The sequence below is a fragment of the Sesamum indicum genome, linkage group LG13, assembly GCF_000512975.1.
Source record: "Sesamum indicum cultivar Zhongzhi No. 13 linkage group LG13, S_indicum_v1.0, whole genome shotgun sequence".
Classification (NCBI taxonomy): domain Eukaryota; kingdom Viridiplantae; phylum Streptophyta; class Magnoliopsida; order Lamiales; family Pedaliaceae; genus Sesamum; species Sesamum indicum.
In genome coordinates this window covers 1,717,448-1,743,934 of record NC_026157.1, presented here as the reverse complement: position 1 = coordinate 1,743,934, position 26,487 = coordinate 1,717,448, and the positions used below count along the sequence as shown (strand labels likewise).

General features: G+C 35.3%; 4 protein-coding genes across 7 annotated transcripts in view; 2 read left to right on the top strand and 2 right to left on the bottom strand.

Annotated features, from left to right (window-relative positions):
* Positions 925-2,209, bottom strand: LOC105176093. Its single transcript, XM_011098794.2, has 2 exons — positions 2,021-2,209; positions 925-1,856 (listed from the first exon to the last, which is right to left on the bottom strand). Exon 2 carries the CDS (start codon positions 1,823-1,825, stop codon positions 1,244-1,246), a length of 582 nt encoding a protein of 193 aa, XP_011097096.1. The 5' UTR covers positions 1,826-1,856; positions 2,021-2,209; the 3' UTR covers positions 925-1,243.
* On the bottom strand, positions 4,074-7,691 carry LOC105176114 (putative late blight resistance protein homolog R1A-3). Its single transcript, XM_020698697.1, has 2 exons — positions 5,365-7,691; positions 4,074-5,238 (listed from the first exon to the last, which is right to left on the bottom strand). Exons 1-2 carry the CDS (start codon positions 7,524-7,526, stop codon positions 4,194-4,196), a joined length of 3,207 nt encoding a protein of 1,068 aa, XP_020554356.1. The 5' UTR covers positions 7,527-7,691; the 3' UTR covers positions 4,074-4,193.
* Positions 8,996-20,516, top strand: LOC105176092 (rab escort protein 1). The gene is made up of 9 exons (XM_011098793.2): positions 8,996-10,097; positions 10,869-10,991; positions 14,418-14,517; positions 17,070-17,108; positions 17,300-17,525; positions 17,600-17,675; positions 17,919-18,114; positions 19,431-19,511; positions 19,716-20,516. The coding sequence occupies exons 1-9, from the start codon at positions 9,421-9,423 to the stop codon at positions 19,809-19,811; spliced, it is 1,614 nt and encodes a 537-aa protein (XP_011097095.1). The 5' UTR covers positions 8,996-9,420; the 3' UTR covers positions 19,812-20,516.
* Positions 22,531-26,487, top strand: part of LOC105176090 (carnosine N-methyltransferase) — a 10,029-nt gene continuing 6,072 nt past the window's right edge. The window contains exons 1-7 of one of the 4 annotated variants that reach the window (XM_020698709.1): positions 22,531-22,678; positions 24,225-24,297; positions 24,940-24,983; positions 25,599-25,641; positions 25,802-25,892; positions 25,980-26,017; positions 26,104-26,256. In XM_020698709.1, the coding sequence (XP_020554368.1) occupies positions 22,584-22,678; positions 24,225-24,297; positions 24,940-24,983; positions 25,599-25,641; positions 25,802-25,892; positions 25,980-26,017; positions 26,104-26,256 (537 nt within the window). In that variant the 5' untranslated portion in view covers positions 22,531-22,583. Of the gene's footprint in view, positions 22,679-24,224; positions 24,298-24,939; positions 24,984-25,598; positions 25,642-25,801; positions 26,027-26,103; positions 26,257-26,487 lie in introns of all 4 variants that reach the window. The other 3 variants (XM_011098792.2, XM_020698708.1, XM_020698707.1) reach the window with 3 other exon arrangements.

Below are 26,487 nucleotides of genomic sequence, written 5' to 3'. Positions count from 1 at the left end.
AAATTAGGCCATTAAATATAACCAAACTGATATAATTTCAGATGTGTTAAAGTTTTGGATAAATCGGGTTTACAGATGTTGAGATATTATATATGAAATGTAAGATTAATTTTTTAGATGGATGCTTCGTTCAGTCGTATTATACGATATTAAATCAGACCGTTAGATACGATCAGACTGACACTATCTTACATGTTTTGAAGTTTTGGACAAATCTAATTCAAGGATGAGGAAATGACGTATTAAGAATGTAAAATTTATTTTTTAGATGGATATTGGAACATGATATTATTTATTTTTTGTCATCTTTGTCGCATTATAATTATATATTATTATTGCATTTTATGGATAATTAAAGCTCACAAACTAAATAAAATAAAATAATTGGAATGAGTCCGGTTACAAAAATATGAAAATTCACCTGGAAAGTTAGATGACATCAACATTGAAGATCCATTTCAAATATAATTGCCCACTTCAAATTTTCCATTCCAAATCGTTTTTTTTTTTAGTGCAAGAAAAGGTGTTAGTTACTTTCCAAGATAAATTTGTTTCTTTTCCGACAAAAAATATTATCTTAGTTGAACCAATTCATGATCTGACATTACAAACTTTTAATAGTTACTTTTGTAGGCAAAAATAAGAAATATATACTAAATTTTGGTGTCAAGACAAACTAGATAATTAAAAAAAAAATTAGTTTTAATAATTAAAACACGAATTATCGTCTATGTTTATAACATGCATCACTATATTATTTTCAAAAAGGAAAAATATTCGAGTTGCTCATACAATTATATATAATGGCATTTATACATGCACACATTTAGATATAAATATGGATTTCGACTTTAATACTTTAAGGCTTTTCAACTGATTGATCAAAGGGAAGACTGATTTTGCTTTTATAATAACAACCAACCATAAAGAACATCCATTATTATTTCACTTTCTTGAATTGGTCCAAATTGGATTACATGCATGACCCATGCAATTCATCAATTTGACAACACAACTCTAATTTTCTAATGCCTTTTTAAGGTACATATAGCAATCTGCACCTTATACAAAATGCTTCAAAGAGAAAATTCTCATCGGCTTCCTCCATCGATGTGTACTTTGGTTGAAGGAAAGCAAACATCCCTTAACTTGTCCATCTTATAAAATGAGTTTAGCAATACTGTTGTAGGATAGAAATCGCACCCGACATTCAGAAAACTTCCATCTGTCGATATGATATTGTTTAAAAGATTTCTTGAGACTTGGCCACATTTTGTCTCTGGGAAGTCATTGACACAGAATAAGATCTTGATCTCGTTCTATTGAACTTACTAGCGTGTTGCTTGACCTCCAGAGGACGTTTCTCGACCACCTCGACATCCCACAACAACTTGTTGCGAGTTGTGGAACGATGGGGAATGTCGTGCGTGATACAGTTTCTCCATGGGGGAAGGCCTCCGTTAGGGCGCAAAAAGTTGCCCCAGAATGATTTCAGCCTTACTTGCATTCCATCCCTCAAGGGTTCCCATTCCGTTGCAGGATCGCAATAGGTTGGCGATGTTTGAACCACCTTTTTTCCTGTAACCCCTGGAAGTAATGGTGTGCTTGAGGCTGTTAAATACGTGTCGAAGCAGCTTTTCAACCGGATGAAGTCTTTCCCTTCCACGAATTCAACTATCCATACGGCGTTCTTGGCTGATTTTTCGCTGCTTTGGCTTATGGGCTCGGTGTCTTGGTAGATCGTTTCGCCGTCTTCTTCAGCTATAAGGTATCTGTCCTTGTGGCTTATGAGCCTGACTGATTTCGCTTGACGAAACAAATCCATTTTCTTGTCTTTTTGTTTTCTGATTCTTGTGCTGAAAGTTGAATAAATCTTGTTTAGATCAACAATCAGACCAAAGAATGATCAAAGGGTGTCCCTAATTTGTTCTAATGTGAGAAAAAGTCGAATGAAAAGTATGTGATTTGATCAGAAACAAACAATAAAGAAAGTGATTTGAGATAAATTCAAAGCCATCACCTGAAATCAATCAATGCAGAAGGCTGGACCAAACAAATGGTGTTCTTCTAGAGATTAGAAGATGGAAATATTAATACGTAAATGAGGTTAGAACCCATTTTATAAAAGGCCTTTGCCTAAGGAGAGGTTCTTCTTGCCAACATTCTTCCCAAGACCATTTTCCTATCAACAGATTCATATCAATTTGTACTTCTTTTGATTAGTTTTAACTTCAATCTCGTGTACTTTATGCGTTAGTTATAATACACACATCTTTGCCAAAGAGATATTGCCTAGAAACGAGGGTTGTCCTACAATTATCTCCTAACTAGCAACGTTCATATGCGATGCATGTATAGAAAGTTCTTTTTGACAAGTAACATTGATTTAATGAGAATTTTGTTTTATTTTTATTTGAAGTTATTTTTTATTGTTTGTTGTTAGGTTTTAGTTTTTGTAGCATTATCCCTCTCTCTATATTATATTTTTTATTACTAATAATTGAATCTTGTATTTTCAAATTCATTGATATATATATTTTGGAGGGTTAATTGCAAAGACTGGCCCGTGACTTGGGGGGGTTGCATTTTAAGAACTGTAATTTAGACCCTGGCAAAATATGTCCCGTAGCTTTAAAAAATGTGGCAAATCTTGCCCCCGTCCAGATCTGAACAAATTTAAGATAATTTTACTCGTTAACAACTTTAAAATGAGTAATTTAGTCCATTTTCAATTATTTTGCATTATAATGCATATTTTAATTTTATTTGAAAACTATTTTTTATTGTTTGTTGTTAGGTTTTAGTTTTTGTAATATTATCGCCCTGAATTATATATTTTTGTTATTATATTTGAATCTTTTATTTTCAAATTTATTGATATATATATTTTGGATGATGCTAATACTAATTAATTTTGAATCTACTAGAATGTATAGTAATATGAATATTTATATTGCAGTGTCCTATAATTATGCCAATCATATTTTACTATCAATTGTTTTAAGTACATTTTAGAATACTTGTATTCGTTCCGGTCGATATTTTTTACATTTTTCTTTAACTTCATACTTACAAATATTATTGTATACAAATTATTATTTTCTGTCTTTGTATTGTGAGTTTTCATTTCATATTTTTATTTTCCTTTTATTATGTTTTTCTTTTATATTGAAATATATAAATATAAATATGGATATAGGTAGATAAATAATCTAGTGTATGTTTCCCACCTAAATTTTTGTGAGGCTTGGTAATGCCCATAAAAAGGTTGTGCTTGTTTCCTTTGATATTATTATTTGAAACATGTACTACTATGTTACTATTATTATTTATATTATATTTATTATTATTATATTATTAAAAAAGTATGAATGGCTCAAAAAAATTCTTGTACCTTTTTTGAATTACCCATTATAACCTTATAATTAATTAGTAGAAACACAATAAGTTATTTAATAAGGCTATAATGGGTAAGACAATTAGAATAATTATTAATTAAGTTCTTCAATAGGGTTAATTACATTTTGGGAGTATAAAGTAAGTGTAATTTTAAAATTTTTTTGGGGGGGAAAATCTAATGAAATATTTTCAGAGGGAGTTTAAGTGTAATCAAAATCCGGCTTAAAGGCAATTTTCGTCCCACTTCAGGCCATTCTCGTTTTAGTCCCCTAAGTTACTAGGGTTCCATTTTGGTCCCGTAAAACTGAAAAAATCTCAATTTTGGTACAAATTTAGTCGGAAAGTTGAGTCACTCACCGAAAAAAGTTTGCATTGTGATTGGCTGAAAATAAACGAGAATGGAAGAAAATTGCCTTTAATCCTTAAAACCCCCTATTTCCATAAGAGAATAATTATTGATAAAGTTGTCCACCTATTAAACTTTAAATGAATATTTTATGGCTCCTCTTTTATTATGTTTTATTTGCGATATTTATATTGGGTATTATAATCATATTCCCCCAAAAAATTTAGAAATTCATATAATTAAGTTGATTTATCAGAGGTTAAGTAACTTATTATCAGTTATTTAATGCAACAGACCATTCCAACTTTATTTTTAGCAGAATTCAAACTGACCATGAGTACTGAAATAGCACAACAAAGACAAGAGGAGAAGAACATCCTAATAATACATGTTTCAAGAATCAAATTCTTAGGACTTGCAAAGAACAACTAAAGGCATGCATGCTCTTTTACCACATATCACCAGTGATGACCACCTTGAGCTCTTCATTTCCATATTCCTCTTGCTCTTCCTTAATTCTCAGAGCAGAGTTTCTCACGTAGATGCCGCAAGAATGCGCCTCAATCATCTGCAGAGTCGGAACGTTGCCGATCTGAGAAGGGATCTTCAGCAGATTGTAGCATTTATGCAGTACCAATCTCTCAAGTTTAGGGAAATGCCTGCTAGAAGCAACGTTCCATCGCGAGAACTTCATCCTATCCAGTTTCAAGAACCTAAGATTCTGAAACTCACCTTTTCTCGTCCTCCACCGTTGCCCCTCAAAGGCATCGGATGCTAATTTGAGCACCTCAAGGTTTGGCAGTTCGCCTATCACGGAGATTTTCTCCCAAGGCAGCATGATTTTAGATAGATTAAGCTTTCTGATACCTGTGGGGAAGTTGATCTCCGTGTATTCGCTTCTGAAACTACTCTGGAACTCCATTTTGAGTGATTCAAGCTGGCCAAGGAAGCGGAGATCAGGATAGCGGTAGGCTCCAGCAGTCCTGTGGACCAATAACGGTTGGCATATGCATTTGAGTTTGCGGAGATTGGGAGAATATCTCAAGATATCTTCATCTTCGAGCTTATAGATCCGAACAAAGGAAAGTGTGCGCAGGTTGCTTGTTTTTGAAACACGGCAGTCGTTGTCAAACTTTGCTTGGGCTGCAATGTGAACATATCTCAACCTTACAAATTCCAGGAGGTCAGAGGGTATAGTGACCACCGTTCCGCTTGCAATACGAAGAAATTCCAGTTTCCAAAAGCTGCTTATGGATGATGGTATGCGACCAGCTCCCAAGTACCTCAAGTCACGAAGCAGTGGAATTCTTTCCTCTTCGTATTTGTCCAACGTTCTGCTGGATACATCCAGGACCCTAACAAGTTTCATGCTCGGTAAACAGGATGGATCCGAAAGATGGCGCAGAAATTCTTCAAGGTGTAGGCCATAAGGTCTTGACAGAGATGGATATGAAGAGGGGCTGCTACGGTGCTTATCGTAGATCCATATGTCACTAAAGAAAAAGAATCAAGAACCATAACTATAAAAAGCATAACCAGAGCAACAATCACGAGAGGAATTTAAGTGTCAAGTAATTTCTCATCATCAGTGAAAACAAAGGGATTAGTCGAATACTTACTCTTTAACTTTAGCCAATTGCCGGAAGTTTTCTTCTTGAGCTTTTCTCAAGCACAATTCACGCAGTAGATCATGGATGCTGCAAGCTTTGACTCCGTTACTGGATTTACGTTTGGCAATTATTACCAGGCTTCTGTCGATCAGGTCCACCAAGTATTCTTCTGCTGTTGTCTCTGGGAGCTTCTCCTCTTCTTCCTTTATAAATCCTTCAGCAATCCATAATGAGATCAACTTCCAAGTCGGGATCTCAGCGTCTTCAGGGAATGCTCCAAAATAAAGGAAGCATGGTTTTAAGTGATCCGGAAGATGTTTGTAACTGAGTTCTAGTTTCTTCATGCGATCCTCTGGATCAGCAAAGATGTAGGAGCCTAAACTTTCTTCCACTTTTTTCCACTCGGTTTCTTCCTTCTTATTAGCGAGAATTCCAGCTATAACGACTACTATAAGAGGTAGTCCATTGCAAAGCCCAGCAATTCTCTTACCGATGTTCATCAGATTATGAGGGCAAGGCTTTCCTTTAAATGCCTTCAGCTGTAACAACTCCCAAGATTCATCATGTGACAAGAGACGAAGCGGGTGAATAACGCTATCAGGCGGAGCCACATCTTTAATCTGACTGGTGAACATTATTCTGCTTCCATTTCCATCATCTGGGAAATATCTCATCAAATCATCCCAAACAATTGGATCCCATATGTCATCCAAGACAACTAGGTACCTCCTGTTCTTTAAAGTTTTATGCAACCGTTCCCCCAGCTTTGCATCGTCCATGCTCGAGGCTGTTTCCCTGTCGACCTCTCTTAGTGAACTCAAAATGCCAGTCAACAGACTTCTCCTCTGATACGTTTGAGAAACAACACACCATGCGCATTTGTCAAAGTGGCTGTCAAGATCATTGTACAATTTTTTTGCTAGAGTTGTCTTACCAAGTCCAGGCATGCCGCAGATTGTAATAATTTGAAGGTTGTCCGTTTGTCCTATTAGTTGATCCAGAATTTCGTCTGCATCTTTCTCAAATCCCACCACGGTGCTATCATCTGTAGGACTCGTCGTGTCTTGTAATGATACTGTTGCACTAAAATCTTCAGCAACTTTAAACACTTCAACGTCACAGTTCTTCTTTGTTTCTCCAAATCCAGCCCTGATAAGGTTAATGTTCTTGACAACATCAGGGAGCCTGAGGGTGAGATACCATACAGGAAGATCTCCAGCTTTGAACGAACTAATGAGATATTCAGCTTCACAAGCCAAATCCCCGACTTGCTTCACAGCTTCTTTGGATTCTTCAACCTTTTCAGGGTTCTGCTGTTTTATATCCTTGAGGATAGATCTCAAGAACATCAAATCCTCATGGAGAATTCTAATATGATCCTTCAGGTCATCAATTAAGTCAGCTTTGGCATCCATTACTTGCTTCATATCATCAAGGACAGAATCAACAATGAAGAGAGAATCCACAGCAGTCTGCGGGGTTATGCAACTCTCCAGCTTTGAGAATTTGACGCAGTGCTCTTTAATCTCAGCATTCAAAAGCTCAATCTTTCCCAACAAAATCTGGAGCCCTGCATTCGTGCTGCTGGCTATGACTCGATCCATGACAAAAAAACTGGAAAAAACTACTTTTCCAGCTTCATCGGCCACAGCCTCAAATTCTTCCAAGAGAGTCTTGACTTCCTGAAGGTCAGAGATGAGCATCGGCCTATCACCGAGAACGGTGACAAGAAATTTCAGCTCCTGTCGAAGAGTGCCAATCAGATCGTCACCTGGGATATTCGGATCAGTTTTACAATCTAGTACTTGAAGGAGGAAGTTGACGAAGCTGATTACAAGTTCATTTCCCTGGAGACTGGTATCTGAAAACTTCGGAACCACGAAGAACTTCTGAAGATCTGGCATGATTGAAGCAACCATCTCTGAAAAATTCCTGGAAACTTCAGAGTTTGAGCCAAAGATGCAATCTGAAGCCAATTCATCCAGAGCTCTTATTTTGTGACTAAGTGCATCATGTTCAGAGTTGGAGCAGAACTTTATCACATAGCAGAAAACAGCTGAAAGCTGTGATGCGTTCCAGGGAAGATCCCCATCAACGTATTCACTTTCTTGAACCCTCATTCCACTCAGGCTTCTCAAATAGCCCGACAGATTCTTGATAGAAGGAGCCATCTCTCTCCCCTAGATGATGTGAATATAGTAAATGGAGAGGCTCCAAAGTAAAGATTGAAACGCAATGAGACACAAAGAGATGGAAAAAACTGGGAAAGCACTGTAATCAGAGTGGATGAGTTCAAATGATGAGAAGTCAACGCTTTGGTTTCAAATAGTGTTTCTTTTTTTCCTTTTTTCTTTCATTTAGGTTACAAATAGTGTTCAGATCAATATCTTTTGAAACAAAGAAGCTCGTTAGACCCTAAACCAACTCTCGTCGGACGGTTCATAACTCTCGTTGGCTCGAAGAATTTTGCACATCATAAAGTTTAAATATGATATTTTCATTAGATAGATCGAACTCACATATAAAACAACAATACGAACGTGCATGACTGCACCAACACTTTTATTTAATAGGTACCAAATTGATCATTCTTATATATTAATAACTTATTAAATAACCTCATTCATAATTATTTTTAGCTTAATATTAAGTAATTATTTTGTCCATAAAAAAAAATTAATTTGTACGACTCTCAAATGGTATTGAATAAATTTATGTTTACTTTATAAATATTGCAAAATAAAATAAATAAAGAAGGTGATAAGTATGATTGGTCAAATTGTGGTTCATTTAATTTAATAGGTACCAATTAATCATTCTTGTATACTAATAACTTATTAAATGACCTACTTAATAGGTATTTTTACAATACCTATTTACAATACTAATCTCCGAATTGTATATTGAAATGTAAGATCAAAACTGAAATGCAATGCTCCATCACAACACAACATAATATGGAAGTTTGAGGTATGGGTAGGGTGGGAAGACCACATTACAGGTGCATTGCTACCTATATTTTTATATACACAACAGTTTCCGAGGGATGGAAAGAAATTACAAGTTGAAGTTGCGTAGCCGAGAAACATTCGACTCACAACTATAAATAAACGCAATAAAGGTAAAGCAGGGTAAGGGTTGGGTAGAAGATTTTTCAAAAATCAATTTCATACACCTCCAACAGAAGATGGATGAAGTCTGTATAGAGGCTGGCAACAACAAGGAAAAGGGATCGGCTTTCTACAATGTCCAAATTCTTGCACTCCACAAGACAAATATGCAAGCCAATGTTTTAAATTGGAAGGAAAAATACTGCAATTCAACAACACCTACCGTACTACATCCGACCACCACTAATAATACATATACTTGAAAACATGCAAGGGGACTTCCACCAGGGATGAATTCACTACAAAGGTAACGAGAAAGAGCGAAAGAAGTTGGGGTCTACTAGGCAAGAAAATGTCACATCAAAATATAAATAACGGGATATTGGGCAAAAAGTAAAAACATATGAAATTAATATACATCAGTAAACGGCTTATTTAAGATTATCGAAAAACTAATCCTAACCCAACTGAACAACAGATGTATTTAAAATATTGAAGCTAATGTAGATGAAAATCCCATTTCTTGGCGAGATTATTCCTAATGTGGGTAGTAAACATGGCCTTGGGGAAAAACGAGTGCGCCATTTTGTTCCCAGTTGTAAGACTCGTGCTTTCACTTATACACTCCCAATTGTATAATGAACCATTCCACTCCCACTTTCCTCTTCTCCTTACTGTTCAAAGAAGCATTCCACCACCGCCGTCACCTGCCACTCAAAACCACTCACACACCACCTTCTGCCTCTCGTACGCGCAGACAAAGCTCTCAACCCGCCATCATTCGGAGGTATAGTAGCAGTGAGAAACCGTTATAGCGGCCGACATCTCGTTCGCTCCACTGCATCTATATGATATTGCGGCTCAACCCCAAATCCCCAACCTTCCGCCGATTTTTTAAGTGCATAAGCTTCACTTGCTATTGAGCACCGAAAGTCCATCTGTTCGCGTCTCGCCGATGGAGGAAACTACGTCTTACCCATCCATCGAGCCCTCTAATTTCGACCTAATCGTCGTCGGCACCGGCCTCCCGGAATCCATCATTGCCTCAGCTGCGTCTGCGGCGGGAAAAACCGTCCTACACCTCGATCCTAACCCATTTTATGGTACCCACTATGCATCCCTCCCCCTCAACGACCTAGTGTCTTTCCTTGAATCCCAATCCGGACCCCAATCTCAACCACCCGAAACCTCCAGTGATCATGCTTCTATCTCTCTCGTGACTCGCCCTCTCTACTCCGCGCTGGAAATCAACACATACTCATCTGAACCCATCGACAACTCCAGAAAATTCAACCTTGACTTGGCAGGTCCTCGCTTCTTCTTCTGCTCGGATTCAATCATTGATTTGATTCTCAAGACGGGAATTAATCAGTACATGGAGTTCAAGAGTGTGGATGCCAGCTATGTGAGCGACGCGGAGGGCAAATTGGAGAATGTGCCTGACAGCCGGAGTGCTATCTTTAAGCATCGGAGTCTGTCCTTATCTGAGAAAAATCAATTAATGAAGTTCTTCAAGCTCGTACAGGGGCATTTTGGGAACGAAAGTGAGGAGGATAAGATACCTGAACAGGATTTGGAGAGTCCATTTGTGGAGTTTTTGACCAAAATGGGGTTGTCGCAGAAGCTAAAATCGTACAGATCAATTCTTCACCTTTTCTCTATTTTTTTCTGTTAGTGAGGGTTCTTATTTTCTTGTTTGTTCTTTTGTTTTTGATTACTGATATTCTTTTAGTGTAAATTGCTTTGCCTCTTCAATTTTAATATACTTTTTGTTCTTTTGTAATAGCGTGTTATGCTTTGTGCAGTCTTGTATGCTTGATTAGACAATTCTCAGTTTTTAATATTCATATTTGTCCTTTTGATGTGTTCTGATTTCGTACATGGACGAATGCTGATCCTCAATTTAATTGCTTGAATTTGTTTAATCAGTTAATCGTGTAGTGTGTTTTGTATTTCTTCAATCAAAATCTGAAAACTGTGGTTTTAGATTACGTAGTTATGTTCTAGGAGTAACATTAGAATGTGTTACTCTAACTTATTATGTGAAAATTACGAACTTAGTGAGCAAATACTTGTCTCTGTATCTTGGAAATTGTTTCCTAAATTGATTACTTAGGGTCAAATTGTGTGTTTATGGTTTGAAAAACTCAAAACAAGTATTAAAATGACTTTTCTTGTGGGAAGTTTTCATTAGGATTTTCTTCAAGGGTCATGAAACGGTGAGGTTGTTTAGTTAGTTGGTTCTTTGTATGTTTTGCAGCAATCATTATGATGATTACTGATATGTTCAGGCATATGTTTGAATTTCCTAGTTGTTGGTAATTCCTAGTTGTTGGTAATTCCTGGCTGATTGGTTCCCTCTTGGGTTTGTGTTCTTCCTGACCTGAAACTTTTGTCCTCCAGGATTATTTTGTATGCGATAGCACTGGCTAATTATGATCAGGACAACTTGGAGGTTTGCAAAGATATTATCAATACTAAAAGTGGGATAAATCATTTGGCACTATATCACTCGTCCATTGGCAGGTTAGTTTTCTGTTTTCTTTTTCACATGTAAGAATGATGTAATCATAGAAGAACGTTTACATTGCCAGAACTGCTAAAATGATTTGCTGAAAAATAGAATCTAGTAATTCCACATAAACTTCAGCTTCACGTGTATGATGAAATAATTGTGACAGGCAGCAAACTACTGAAAAGGGAACATATAGAAGTATGGTCAAGCCCAACTACTAATAGACTTGATGTTCCTAGGTTTACACTCTACTCATATAGAATTTTCTCTTGGTCCACCCCACACTCAGCTCACAACATTTTGCAAGATTGGGCTTATTTTGGACAAGTTTATATTTTGGGATTTTTTTGGTTAAAAGGACAATATAAATTGTAAAATAAAATCTATTAAACTAATTCCTCCAAACATATTTCATGAAGATTTTTCCATAAAAAATATATGTTAATATTTTTCAATTTATAGCGTTTATGTATTAACTATAGTTATTCAAATAAATTTAATCTCTTAACCTTACTGTAGTTCCTAAATAACTAAACAAGCTCAGCATGCTTTGGTTTGAGCCATATGATGCTCAAACTTGGATCACAAATTGGTCGGACCTAAATGAATGGATCATGCTAGGTCCAGCTCAAATTAAAGTAAGCTTAAGTGAAATATATTGGTTTGAACAAGTAGGCTTTCAACTTGTTCATTCAATTGACAATTCTAGATAGAAGTGCATGCATGAAAGTTGTGATGTTGCATGAGGCTTCTCCCATTACAGTTTTTGGGTTGACTAGTCCTATCTAGCAACCATAACATTGACCTTGTAGTGCCCGTTCATTGTAGTCAACTGAACATATGGCCCAGGTAACAATGTGTTAACCTTACTAGTGGCTTTGGTATGCCTCTGCCTCTTACAAAGGAGTACACAATAAAAGTTAAATTGATTTTTCTTTTATGCAGGTTATTATGTTCAGTGGATTCTCTAAATAGCTATACTTATATCTATTAATAGAAAACTTCAATTGAGACCGTCTTATATCAATGCATGAAGGGTTTATTCAAAATATTTTTGCTCTTTGAAATGAAGTTGCCATCTTTAACCCACCTATGCAGAATGTTCATGTATTTGCATCTCTAGTGTGCCATTTTTATATGAACAAACCTCGTGGTTGCTTTTCGTGGTTCGGTTGTTTTCGTTTTCTTTTTTCTCCATGGCGTGGATGTGGGTAGTGGTCGAACTACAGTTTAATCTGCTATAATGTTAGTTGAGATTTAATTTTGAATTTATGATAAAATAAGTAGGAGACGTTTCCCCTAACCAAAATCATGTATCATTGTTTTAGGTGTGCATACGTGCTCCTATATTTCAGTCAACATCCAAAGGAATCTCAAATAACATGCTTGGTAAACACTATTTCCAGTATGTGCTTTTCATGTCTTTGCTGCACTCATGATATTTTAGATTGAACTCACTAGGAAATAGATTGCAGAAGGATGAGTGTGGTAGGTTTGGTGGTACTTGAACCACAGAGGTGGGTAGACTGAGTGAAACTGCAAAGCACGTAGCTGCATGCGTCATTTCAGACACATTTAGAATGAAGGAATTTTTCATCCAGGGAATGAGTTATTTCTTCCCTTGTTTTGTTTTTAATGGGTTATCTTGGGTTATTCTTGTATTTATATTTCCAATTGATCATGTAATAAGAAGTTTCCTATAGGCCAAATTATGAAGTTTAAAGGAAGCAACACGTGCTTGTTATGTTGTTGGAGGAGTTTCATGCTATAATTTAATCTCGGACATGATACTGCAGTAATTTAATTTACAACATAAGTCAGGAGCTGCTGGATGTATCTTTCAGGGTGGGAAGTAAATGCACATGGAATTTTTGGTGGCAGCTGACTGGACTTAACACTCTTGCCTTTGGCAAACTGCATTAGATCATGCACTATTCAGAGCTGTGACTGCTCTGAAAATTAAAGTTTAAATTTTAAGAGAGCTGACTGGGTTAGTTTGAATATTTATGGGAAGGGATGAACTTTATGAGTCATGGAATTATTATATAAATGAGGAATTAGAATGCTAGAATTGAAGAGTGAAGAGGAAATTGCAAAATAAGTAGTACATATTGGGATGGGAGAGAGTAAGAAGCAGAAGAGAAAGTGTTTAGCCTTGCAAGGATAAAGCATTCAATGCCACCTGCAGTATATATATCTGATAATATTCTCTAGATTGAAATACGAAGATAGGAAAATTTTATGTAGACCTTAAATTAGATGACTTGCACTAGTAAGGTAACACTTGGATTCTAACTAGCACTGACGAATTGGTTCTAATACCACCCTTGAATACCAAGCAATAAAACTTGATGACCTGCTTAATAATGATTACAAAAATGTACTGCAAAAGATCACCTAAGTACCTTTGCTCCTGAACATTATGAAACTCAGGAAAATTTGAAGAAAGGCTCTAAGATCACTGATTACATATTCCTTTAGGTCAAGATTACTTTCTTGCCAGGGAGCTTCTAACCTCAACCTTGACTTCGTAATGCCATCATTTATTTGCTTAAGATTCTTGTCCAGAAAAGGGGACCTGATTTTTTTTCTGTTGGTTAAGTCTTGTCGGGTAGCTATTAGGAGAATTCTTGTCTTCTGAAGAACTATTTTGTAAAGCAGAACTAAAAGGGCGTAATAGAAAGGTCTTAGGTATAGTGAAGGGGAGAATTGATGACTTACTGAAAGAAATTTGGGTATTTCATATATGGAGAACGAAAATGGTCTTTCAGGCTATAAATATATTTCAAAAGCAGGCGCTAAATGGGGAATCAAACAAACTTATAACCGTACGAAACACAAACAAGGGGATGTTGTACCTAAAGTCTTCACTGAACAGGCATTCCCACCTAGAGTGAATCATCTAAGGATTAGTGTATCCTGGGAAATTGTAATTACCCTTTCCAAGCCAATTAGTAGTTAAGAATTGTCGCTGCAGGCTATTGTAACATTTTCAAGAAGTGTGAGCATTGATCAAGTAGTTATAATAGAGTTATAATTCTTCTGAGTTCTCTTAAGTGACTTCGGCTCTGCAGCTGTGCATATGTGTTTATGTTTAATATGTAATTTTGTCTAGGAAGTATAAATGCTGTGGATCAGGGGTGGTAAAATGAATCCATATCATATTATGCTTTCTATGCATCTTATATCTCATCTCGTTCATTTGCTCTTTCTTCTGTATGCTCGGCAGTTCACTTGTTAACACATTAAGATCCCTCCCTTTAGTTTTAATAATTGCAGCAGACTAATCAGTATATTTTTTTATGCACTCTTAGATAATAAATATTGACAAATCATAAGGATGTTTTACAAAGCTTGTGATTATTTAAATAATTATAACTTAACTCAAAGAATGGAAGATGAGGCAGGCCTTAATTGCATTTGCTCAACCTTTTTAGGTTTCCTAATGCAAATGGTGCTATGATATACCCGATTTATGGTCAAGGGGAACTTCCTCAAGCTTTTTGTCGTCGTGCTGCCGTCAAGGGGTGCATTTATGTAAGTGTAGTTGCACATTTTGGATCATTGATTATTGTGGCCATCAATATACGTTTTGTCTTTCGCTTTCTGCCTCTGCTTGAGGTTATGATTATTTATACATGATGATACTGTCTTTCTTTTTCATAGTCTTTTTTGTTTCCCTTATGCGCATTAGCTCTTGATAATACATGCTTCTAATTTTAGGTGCAGCATTGGATATTTGGAAAATGCTTCCATCCATCCATATTGTGTTGAAAATACGGAACTTTGACCCAACACAGTGTTTGTATGTATCGAGCATACGTGTTATTTGGTTGAACTTTGACCGAGTAGTAAAGATGAAATTCGAATATATATGCTTATATACACATCTGTAATGAATATATTTACACATTTACAGTTGTTTTTGCTTTCTAATTTTCTGTTCAAGTTTTTGCGAACTGAAGTCTTTTCTGGAGTTTCTCGACATATCAGTTACTTTCTCCTATCTCTATAAGCCTACACGCAACCCTCGTTTTCTTCTTGAAAGGTCCTACCATAACATGATTCTGCTACACTGTTTATTACCATTAAATGACTCATGTCAACCACGTGTGTATTAGATTATCCACTATGATGCATAGTTGAGAAATTAATATAACCTTTAAACTTGATTCTCAAAGTTGATCTCACTGAAAGTTTGGGGAAGTTTCTGATTTATAGATGCAAATGTGGCAAAAACAATGCTTTGAGATATTTACTTGTTCTGAGTTCACTGATCTAGTGATAAAGTGAAACTTTGCCTTGATATAGGAAATTATAATCGGTGAAGTATGGGGGTTTCAAGTTGGTTCGGTGAGGAGATTGTTTTCCTAATCAGTTTATTGTCGATGACATTTTGGAACAATGAAAGTTCACTACGATTTTTTAATTCATATCGGACTGAGTAGCTTAGCCATCACTGAGGGAAGTTAACATGAATAACAACGCTCCTTTCCTAGTTATTATATATAAATTTGTGACTGCTGTTTTAACTGGCTGAGATAGACCATATCAACCTGAGATTTCGATAGCATTTGGTTATGCGAACTACTTGTTAGTTCTAAGAAATTTATAGTCTTTTTATACAATTATAGATTATAGATGTCCTTGTAATTTTATTTTTTCGCACATGATAAACTGGGTACTCCGTCATGCCTTTCTCCATGGCCCTTGGCGAAAGAAATATGATAAAACTTAAAGTGGCTGAAGAAAAGACAAGGGTGATAAATGAAAAGCTGAACAGACTATGGGTCATGATATCCTTATGTGTCCATTTGTCTTCTTCACCGATTTTACCAGCAAATGGTCCATGAATTGTTCTAAGGCTTTTTGCCAAATACAGCAAAAACATGAAAAAATCTTTCTGGCATTGCCATTTCAGAGATCAATATATTTTCTTCAATTTTAGATTCATATTATTTTTATTTTTTCATGAATGAGATCAGATGATAATAGCTACCCTCTCAGTTTTCTGTTTTATGTTTCCTTGTGTGTTTTTCCAATTAATAAGATTTGAAGCTGTGTTTTTCCAATCAATAAGATTTGAAGCAAAATGTAATCAACTGCATCCTGCCACCCAGGCATTACGTATTAGAGTAGTGTTCTATCAGACTTTGAAATTAATAATCGAATTGATCTAAAATGTCGGTTATAGTTTTATGAAGTATTAAGTTCTAGGAAAGGGATTAATTGAAGGGGATAAAGAGACTGGCTATTGGCTCTGAACCATAACTGTTTAAAGTAGTTGAATTGATCGTGAGGTGCATTCTAGTTGTACTTTATATTCTGAAAATGGTTCTGTGCAGGGATGGAGAGAATCGCTACATCCATCTGCTTGCCTCCATTATCTAATGGGTGTCGGTTAAAGTTGTGTGGTGGGGCCTTTGATATTATGTGTTAGTGGGTCTGGAACATTTGGCATTGAGTTATCAAATCGGTAATTATCAAATAAGTAATATGACAGGAGGAGCTTGCCAGAAGGTTTTTGGCTAAAAGACAGAGAGTTGCATGCAGTTAGTAATAAAGATAACCATGTGTACTTGCACAAAATGATAAATGAGACAACAGTTGTTGATGGTGGCCATGGGTGAACTTTGTTGCTGAGTAGTGCGTCAACTTTCATATAGGTCAAAGTACATAAAACAAAAATGATGGTGGGTGTTGGGCCTCATGTTGGTACTTAAACAGTTAAAGCTGAAGAACTACAAAATAGGCACCTTTCTGTGAAACCTTGTAAAGTTACACCTACTTTGGCCAATACCAATTTATTAATCTTGTAAAACTTCCTACCCCATCTCTCAACTCCATGGACTGATTCTTGGCTTCTCCTTGGAGATCATTTTTCTCTTATGGTCTCTTTCCTTAAAAGTATGGATACACCACTTTTTAATATTTGCTGATGGATTTGAAATTAATGGGCAAAGCTTTTCTGCTGTTCCCTTTACCATTAGGTTTGTACCATTTACAACCAATGCCTGATTCTGGGCCTTCTACTCTTTTTGTTCTCCTTTTCTCACTCTAACGCTCCCATTATTTAATATCTTGTACAGGTCTTGCGGATGCCCGTAGTTGCTGTGCTCATGGATAAGGTTTGAATCAACTTTGTGTCTTGTTTCTTATAAGAGAATTGTGGCTGAGGGGTGCCTAATCTGGTCATCACATGAGTGCTGGATCAAAATATGTCTTATGGCATTTCATCATCAGTTATCTTATTTGTGCATGCTTCTGATACAATGAGGACATTTATATCACTTTTCATCCCAATTTGGACTTTTCACAGGATGATGGTACGTATAAGGGTGTCAAGCTAGTCTCGGGTCAGGAGTTATTCAGCCCTCAGCTCATTGTTGCTCCGTCTTTCACGTTTCCATCAACTCTGGGTCCTTCTCCTGCACAGGTGGCAAATTCTTGTGATGCCAAAGAGAAGGTTGCTCGGGCAATATGCATTGCAAAGAAGTCTCTAAAACCAGAAGTCGCTAATTGTTTGGTTTTCATCCCTCCAAGATGTAAGCGTATTTATACATTTTTGCTGACATTTTGAAAACTAATCTTCAATTTGCTAATTATTGTTCCAATGCAGCTTTGTACCCAGAACAAATTACGTCCATCCGTGTACTCCAGTTAAGTGGAAATGTTGCAGTTTGCCCTTCTGGGATGTAAGTTTTATTCCATCTCTTTTTGTATCAATTGAAATTTGATCATATTCTTCTCTTCTATGTTTCACAAACTTTTTGTTGGAGGTTGATTCCTGGCTGAGAATTACATTCTAGCACAAAAATTCCTTTGTGATGATTCTCTGGATAATATTTTTTATTACTGACTTTATGAGAAAAGCCATTTCTTAGGTTTGTATGTGGAATATCATACAATGTGCATTACATTATCCACTTTGTTGTCAGGTTTGTGACTTATCTGTCGGCGATGTGTGGTAATGTTGAAGAGGGGAAAAAATTAATAAATGCAGCCATAAATGCACTATTCTCTCTGCCTACCCCTGGAAACTCTGAAAAGAGTGCCGCTGATAGTTTAAGTGAGCATATTGAAGAAAAACCCAGATTGCTTTGGAATGCTTTGTATATTCAAGAGCTGACTACGGTTCGTCTCTTGTCCTTCAACTTCTCTGCTATGATTTCTTTCATTTTGTTGAATTTACTGTATACCTGTATTTCCTCGCAGTGAGTATTTGAGGTAATATTTCTAAATTCTCCCCCAATCAAAATATGCTGCTGTAATATTCCCAAAATTTTTCCCATTGGCTATGTGCTTCAATTATCCTCACATGATTTTTGAAATTTGGCAAATTTGGCATATTATCAAATTCAAAACCTCTTGGCAATATGATGTTGTGTCAAATTTTATTTTTGGAATGTTCAGCCCCAAATTTGCTAATCCAAATGCTGTGAGAGTATGATTTTGATATTTCCTTTCTAAAGTGAAATTTCCTCTCTAAACCGGAAGTATCTTCCTACGTCTTACGAGCAATGGAGACTCACTTTTTTCTTGTGAATGCCACCAACTTGTCATCAGCTATCCTCTATTGGTTCAAAAATTTGTCAATGATAAACTGAAAGTCAAGCAATGATAGAACTGTCATGCTATTCTGAAGTTTGCATTTAATTGTTATAGACAGATGCATCTATCTGTTCCCTCTAAACGTAGAAGAAATTAGCAATCCAATGTGGTCATGAGTATGAGTAACAAAGATAGGACATCGGCTTTTTGGTCATTGCTATCTATTGGACAGAATCTCTTCACCGAAGAGAATGGGACAAACCATGAAAAAGTTTATTTCACTAACCCTCCTGCTACGTTTGGTGGTGAGGAAGGGTTTGTATTTCATGAATTCCAACAATTTAATGGCCTAAGTCGTGTCTTGTTGGAACTTTAAGGATCACAGATTGTTTTGATAATTAAATTATCTTTTTAGCTGCATGGTTTATGGCACCTAGCAAAGCAGGCTGTGCAAGACAGAGAGGCTTAATGCATGGTCTTAGGTATTGAGTGTTCTGTTGTATACAGAATAAATGTAAATGTCCATCGATGTGTGGATGAGATGCATGAATTTGTTTGACTTCACTGCCAAATTGCAGACCCTGGGGAAGATAGAGTGGATGGTTGTCATGAAGGGGGGGAGAGATCTAGAGATTATGATTAATGTGCGATTTTGTCCTTGATATGGATGTAGCCATTAGTTATATTTCCATGTTTTGGGTCAAGTCTAGGTGTACAAATTGGTGGATTTAAATACTCTCATCCGCCCAACTAAAAAGAAAAAAAAAAGAAAAGAAAGAAAGAAAAAGAAAAAAAAATCATATTATTAGGTCTTTATTCGACGTGTCTGTGAAGAAATCCCTACTTTTACTCTGTTAGTTTGTGATATTTATGATGTTTTACTGGTTGCTGCCTTCCAGGGTTCTTTTGACTCCATCAGCCGCACAATGATGCCAGATGAGCATCTAGACTATAATAATCTTCTGGATGCAACGGAAAAGGTAACTGTTTTCTAGTTTAGTATCTGCCAAGACTTTGTAGTCTATGTAGTTTTTCTTCATCCCACTGCGGAGTGTGAAGTCATAAGTTTCTCAATTTGAGTGTCTCCTTGCACTATGCCCAGGGTTGAATGAGGAACATGGGTGTTTTGCGAGTTCCACTCCGTTATGCATCTGTATAATGCCTGTGTGCTGTTTCTTTTGCAGCTATTTCGGGAAATATATCCTAATGCAGAATTCTTCTCTGTAACAACCTTATCTGATGAGAATCTGGATGATGGTGGTTCTGAGCTAGATCCATAGAGGAAAACTCTTGTTATTGTTTGGATATTTTAAAGCCTGTCTCCTGCTGGAGCTCTGGTACATGCTTCTGTTTCTCAGCACAGTGGAGTTTGTGAATTGCATATTTTGTCACCTCTAGTATTAATCATGGAAATGAAAGATGTGAAAGGTGTAAGTTATATTTCGGTGCAAAAGGTATAAGTTAAATTTGCCTCCATGCTTTCTCACTCATGCTTGACTGTGCACATAGTCATGGTGGAAGATGTTTTTGGCGGTTACACTGCCTTATTCAATTAGCACAGTTGTCAAATTCCATGGATTCTCTTTCCTCCAATACGAGCTTCCAGGAACTATCCTGCTATTTTCAGTTGTTTAGGCATGCGGTCTTGGATCATTGGTCTTCAGAAAGATTTCAATCCCTAGGTATATTAATTTCTTACCTTCGATGAGGCCACTTCAAGAATTTGCACTTTTTGTATTGCTGAAGCCAATGTGCAGCTGATGTTTGGTCAAGAAAACGGGCTTTAATACCAGTGTCTTTTATGACAGTAGTCTCCAATCTACTGTGAAGATCATCTTGTGTGTCAGTGGTAGTATATTGGTACTTCCTCATTTGAGCTGATCTTGTGTAAGGTTGGCTACTTGTAATGTAATTACTGTACATGTATTATCCTCGTCGAAACGTTCATGAATTTGTGAATCGAAGCAAATTTGTGTAGTTTCAAACTTCCAATCTACAGGACATTTAGAACGGTAAAAATAATAGTTGATTTAAAAATAATATCGAAGAGCTATTCACTTTGCTTGGAGTTATTTTTAAATGCTAGCCCTTATGGCACGCCATCTTTGTGTGTATATAATAAATAATTTTTTTTACGCTTTAAAATACATTATGCATAATAATGAAATATATAAATTAACATATTAGATTTCAATAAATATATAAATAAATAAATTTAACTTAAATATGTTATCGAGACAAAAAAGAAAATTGGTTTTGCGGTTGTTCCTTGCTAGATAGAAGTTCTGGCAATTTGGTATAGTCTAACTCTATTGCCAGATAGAAGTTAAACGAAGAAGAAGTAAGTCCAACAAACACTATTGATTGGTGTGTTTGGATTGTCTTGGTTCTATACTTGATTATGTCACTGCAAATTACGTCATATACATGAATTTTCATGTGAGATATAAATTTTATTCTAGATTTGAAAGTTATTCACTAAAAGGGGAACGTGCAAAAATAATATTGAATACATTAATTCTAAATATGTAATTTAAAATATTAAGAATAAAATTTACCCAATCAGTAAATAAGCCAAACAATCTTTAAATTTATTAAACTGGATAAGACACACACACACATATATATATATATATAAAATATAGCATAAATTATTATTAATTATATTAAATTATAAATATCAACTTGATCATATTTTTATGAATATCACTTCACTCACAAAAATTATTAATTTAAATGAATCCAATGCCTAATTGATTTAATAAAATTTCAATAGATAAATATAAAGTTTATAATTTAAAGAATTTGTAAATTCATTATCGTTGATATTAAATACTATAGTTCTAAGAATAATATTTTACTTATCATTGATATTAAATACTATAGTTTTTGCCATAGGATCTTTTAAACAAAACTGGCAATTAGTACGTACACCAATCTAAAAAATAATACACGAAAAAATAATTAAAAATAAAATAAAATAAAAAAGGATATAAAAGAATAATCAAAGGATAGAAACAAAGTAATTATATTTTTTTATTAAAAAAGAACTTCTCAAGAAGATAAATAAAAATATTATAGGGTATATATTAATTGATATCAGGACAAAATTTAGTTTTAAAATTTTTTATTTAAAATTACTTAAATTATAAAAGCTAATTGATGTAAAATTTGAAAGAAATTGTAAACAGTTAAAAATCAAAAGTAACTTATAATGAAAAATAATTAAGAATTTAACATAAAAAGATAAACTAAAAAAAATAAAAAATTAATGATGAGAAAGAATAATTAATAAAAGTTAATGTAATTAACTATTTAATTTATAAAAATAAATATATACGGCAAATAAGATCAAAATTAATTTTGTCCACATATGATACGTAGGGGAGAGACAGAAACATCAATTGATATATATATATATATATATATATATATTGATTTGGTAATGTTGGTTGATTTTCATTTTAAATAATACGATACAATAAAATGTGTACTTTTAAAAATTCATATTTATTCCAAATTTATGCCATGTTAGTGAACATGAGATTAAATAATGACATATTAATCTCAAATCTTGTCCAACTAAGTAAACAAAAAGGGTGAATAGCAATTTACCCCATGTGATATTAAAAATGAGTATATTACCCTCTTATAAAAAAAATATAGCAAATTATCTTCCTGTACTTTTTAAAATGAAGCAATTTACCAGGGAGGTAAATTGCTTCATTTTAAAAACCATAGAGGGATAAATTGTTGTATTTTAAAAAAAAATAGAGAGATAAATCGCTATTTATCTTTTTATAAGAATATAATTTGCTCATTTGCAATATTATAAGGGATTGTTTGCATTTTTTCTTAAACAAAAATATACTCGAATTTATCATAACTGAAATCTCACCCCACAAAGTGAATGAGGCTTACGCAGTGCAGTGTTTGAGATGAGGCCCATATTCTGATGGGCAGCTTCAACAGCCCGGCCATATATACCGACAAGACCCAGAACAAAAACAGTAACACTCCATCATTCATTATAGTTTTCCAAGGAAAAACAAATGTCGTCAATCGAAGAAGAGGAACTGCGTCGCCGGAAACTGGAAGAAGCCCTCGAAGTGAAATCCCTCCGTCGTATTATCAGCGCCTATCTCAAGTACACAGCTATTTTACGCAGTCTACTGTGTGTATAAGTCTGTAAATGTATCTGCATGCGTGTAACTTGTTTGTTTTTTTGCCTTTTCTCCCTCTAATTTTTTTGTTGATTAATTCTGTGAAATTTGCTACTTTATGTGCTTTCACCGTTACTGGACTTAAATATGTCGTTCGTCTATTCTGGTTTGTGTTTGCTACAAAAAGATCTGTCTTCGGGTTTTAGGATTGAAAGTATGTGCTAGAACTGTTTCTATTGAATATTGACACTGATTTTTGGGTGGTGTGGGGATGTGCTGCACGTGATGGCTGGCAGTTCAGTTAATGTAAATTCAAATGTAAAGGAGAGAGTTAACGGAAATAAAATGTAGAGGAGTGATTACTTATATACCAGTTTTGCTGTTAAGGAAGAATGAATGTGATGTCCAATTTTGTATCTGCTGCGGGCCTTTGAACTTTGAGGTGGAGCTTTGAAAAATGTAGCTTGTTTTGGTTAAGTTATAGCATTCAGTCCTTTGCCCACCATGTGTTGGTGGACCCACTATTAGTTTGGAGTGAGAATAATAGTAGTATGAATGATTTACCAAAATGCTAAATGGTTCAGTGAGATATGGTCAATCAAGAGAGTGCTATAAACTGGTGGACTCTTCAAGGTTTGAGTGGATGACAGGTAAGGCTGAGACGAACTCCACAGAAAGAATTTGCCCAGCCAATCATGTTTTTTTCAAATACTATTTTCTGGGTAGTAACACATATTTGATCACAGTTATTCACAAGAGAAATGGTGAATTTGTTTTCTGAATTGAACTTCAATCAAGAACTCTGTGACATTATTGCAACAATGTCATTGCATTAGCACATGAATTAATGCCTTGACTTATGTACTGAGAGATTTCTGAATAAAACATGAGAAGAGTTAATTATTGAGTTAAGAATCCATAGCTTTTCTAAGTTACATTATAGGTGTGTGGATATATTTCATCTGGCTGTTTAGCATTTCTCTCCAAGTCTCTGCCACCACACTCAAGATTGATGCATGAAAATTATATCAACCTTATCTCTATGTGGAGCAAACAAATGAAGCCAGTTGTATTTACCCGAAAAGAAGCACTTATGTCAAATTTCCAAGAAAAGGGTTTAGATATCATTGAGCATACTTGTTGGCTATGGTGGCCAATCGTAATCAAACTTGCAGTTGTTCCTCCACACCAGAGACACACACACACTGCCACCCCGAAACTTGTTCTGTAGAATGTGTTTTGGGGAGACACTTCATTCATCAATAATTGTGAATAATGAGGTAATGTTATAGTTCCATCTGCAGGTGTATAATTTTAGTGCTGATGCAGCTTTACCATTACATTATAGCAGCTTCATGTACTGTGTTTAATATAATAGAGATTCAGGTTGATATGACCATTATCTCACTATGATGTTTCATGATAGTTTATTGGTCATATTACCCAGATCACTTCTAATTTGTTCCTGTTCTAGTACTTGATGGAAAAATAATCCCTGTAACGTGAGTTTCTATCGGGTTCTCAATGCAGCTATCCTGAGGCTGCTGAGGAGGATATTAGAAGATACGAAAGATGCTTCAGGAGGCTTCCACTTGCCCACAAGGTTTTTTTCTGGTCATTCAATGTTGTTATAGAATGGCATACATAGGTTAGGGAAATTGTGGATAGTTAATTATTTTATGTTACAAGGGGTCTACACAAAATATTATGATGTATAAATCTAAAGGATAGAGTAGCCTAAAGAATCCCATTTAAATTATGTCCTCCTATATAGTTGATGCAATTTTTTAGAAGTTACTGAAATGTAAATTACCTGTTAAACTGGAAACTCCCTAAGGCAGGCTTTTGTAATGTTCACAGCTTGGAAGAATATTGTGAAGCATCTCATTTAAATAATGTTATGTTATTTTGTCAAGTTGTGAAGAAATTTACTGTTTTCTATACTTATTAACTACAAAGTTAGCTCATGAAATTTTCAAACTAATGAACATTTGTTTTGACTTTAGCAGTGAATTTGAGTTACCAAAGAGAACCTTTTTCAGATTTATTTATGATTTCTGTTTCCTGTATTCAGTTATAAGAGCTCACTTTTAATATTTAATTAAGTTTGGCAAGTCTCTTAGTTTTATTTGATGAATGTTTATTTAATTCATGTTATCTTCATGGGTTTTTAGGGTTTCAACAAGAATAAGCTTTTTGCAAATTTTAGCATTGGTTACTCTGATCTATTCTATTGACTCTGCAGGCGCTGTTGTCGCACCTTCCTCTGAAATTTCAGAAACTTAGATGGTAATTCTAATTAGCATTTCTCTATTTGATTAGTAGGAAATTTCTTAGATTGGGAGTTCCGACTAAATATTTATAGTTTTGGTGGATAAAGTATAATTCTTTTTCAAAATCTTAGTATAGAACAATAGAAGAAATGGTCAGCTATACTCTCTTTTCCTAACCAAATAAATAAATAAAGAAATAAATAGCAGAAGATAACACAGATGCAATATGATGAAATAGAGAAACAGTAGTAGAAAAAGAGCAGGTCTTGACAGGATGGTACGTTTTCCCCGTTCGGATCTGAAAGTCTTGGGTGTCAATGATGGTATAGTCTGCATTCCTTGTGGGGACACAGCTGCAAAATGTTACCCCCTCAGACCCTGGAATGGTGACAGCCATGCTGAAATACAACTTTAATACATATAAATACCTTATAACCTTAGGCAAACACCCCTCTGAAGAAATTTACTGCGGAAGCAGAATTTTCGGTTATTCCTTCTATTTTTTTTATACAACGCATTAAGAAGAGCATTGATGTATAAAGTTGCTTAAAATTACTTTTGACATGAAGCTGGGGGCCAAAGTTTTGCCCCTATAATGTCTGAACTGATTCTAGTTGTTTATTTCTTGCAGGAGTGTCTCACAGAATTCCTATTTCATATTTGAAATGCTTAAGGTAATTTGTGGATCTTTCTCTGGCCTCTCTTCTGCTTGATTCCTCATCCATTTCTCTTCCATTAACTTCCATTTTTATTAAAGGATTGTTTCCTCTAGAAGCGTAAAATTTGTATGTATAACACTGTTCTAGAAGCTGCCTTTACTGTTGATTTTGGCAGGCTTTTGATCCCCCTCTTGATATGAGTGCCGACATTCACATTTCTGAAGATCAAGTTATGGAGAATTCTTCAGATAACCATCTTTTGTCTGGTGAGAGGAACCTTCTTCCTTGTCAGTCTGGCTCAAATAGTGGCAAACTACGATTGACTAATGCTGATGAACTTGGCTGTGGGGAAGGTAGCATTGGAACAGATGGGTCTCTCAAACAAGAAACTGTCAGTGAGGTTGCAGCATATTCTATATTGCGTTGGTTTATTATTTTTTTTGTTTCTTTTTCATTATCAGAATTTGACTTCTGTAGAAAACAAAGGAGGAGAAAACTGAATCTCTGAACAACAATGTGGGGTGCTCAGGAGGCATCAATTGTAACGGAGAGATAGATGCTGTTAACAATGGTTGTGAGGACGTCAACAATTCTCTGCCATTACCTTCTACGCATGATTGTCATGGACATGTAAAGTCATCTTCCAAATATTTTCTTTTCAATGAAGACACATAATGATCATGTTCGCAAGATAATTTTTTTTATTACTTCTATGAAATGTAAGTCTAGGGGTCTTTGAGCTGGCTGAAGTATTTATACTATTAGGATGTATATGAAGTAAAAATTAATCTCTTTGAAGAGGACACTTGGGGCCCCAAATAATTACACATTCCAGGTGAAGAGTGGCAACCCGTATTTTGT

Bases quoted from the DNA above. Each gene is read 5' to 3' on its own strand.
- LOC105176093 (XM_011098794.2), bottom strand. From the start codon at position 1,825: ATGGATTTGTTTCGTCAAGCGAAATCAGTCAGGCTCATAAGCCACAAG.
- LOC105176114 (XM_020698697.1), bottom strand. From the start codon at position 7,526: ATGGCTCCTTCTATCAAGAATCTGTCGGGCTATTTGAGAAGCCTGAGT. The intron at 5,239-5,364 runs GTAAGTATTCGA...CTTTTTCTTTAG, and splicing joins CAATTGGCTAAAGTTAAAGA to TGACATATGGATCTACGATA.
- LOC105176092 (XM_011098793.2), top strand. From the start codon at position 9,421: ATGGAGGAAACTACGTCTTACCCATCCATCGAGCCCTCTAATTTCGAC. The intron at 10,992-14,417 runs GTTAGTTTTCTG...CAACCTTTTTAG, and splicing joins TATCACTCGTCCATTGGCAG to GTTTCCTAATGCAAATGGTG. The intron at 14,518-17,069 runs GTAAGTGTAGTT...TATCTTGTACAG, and splicing joins CCGTCAAGGGGTGCATTTAT to GTCTTGCGGATGCCCGTAGT.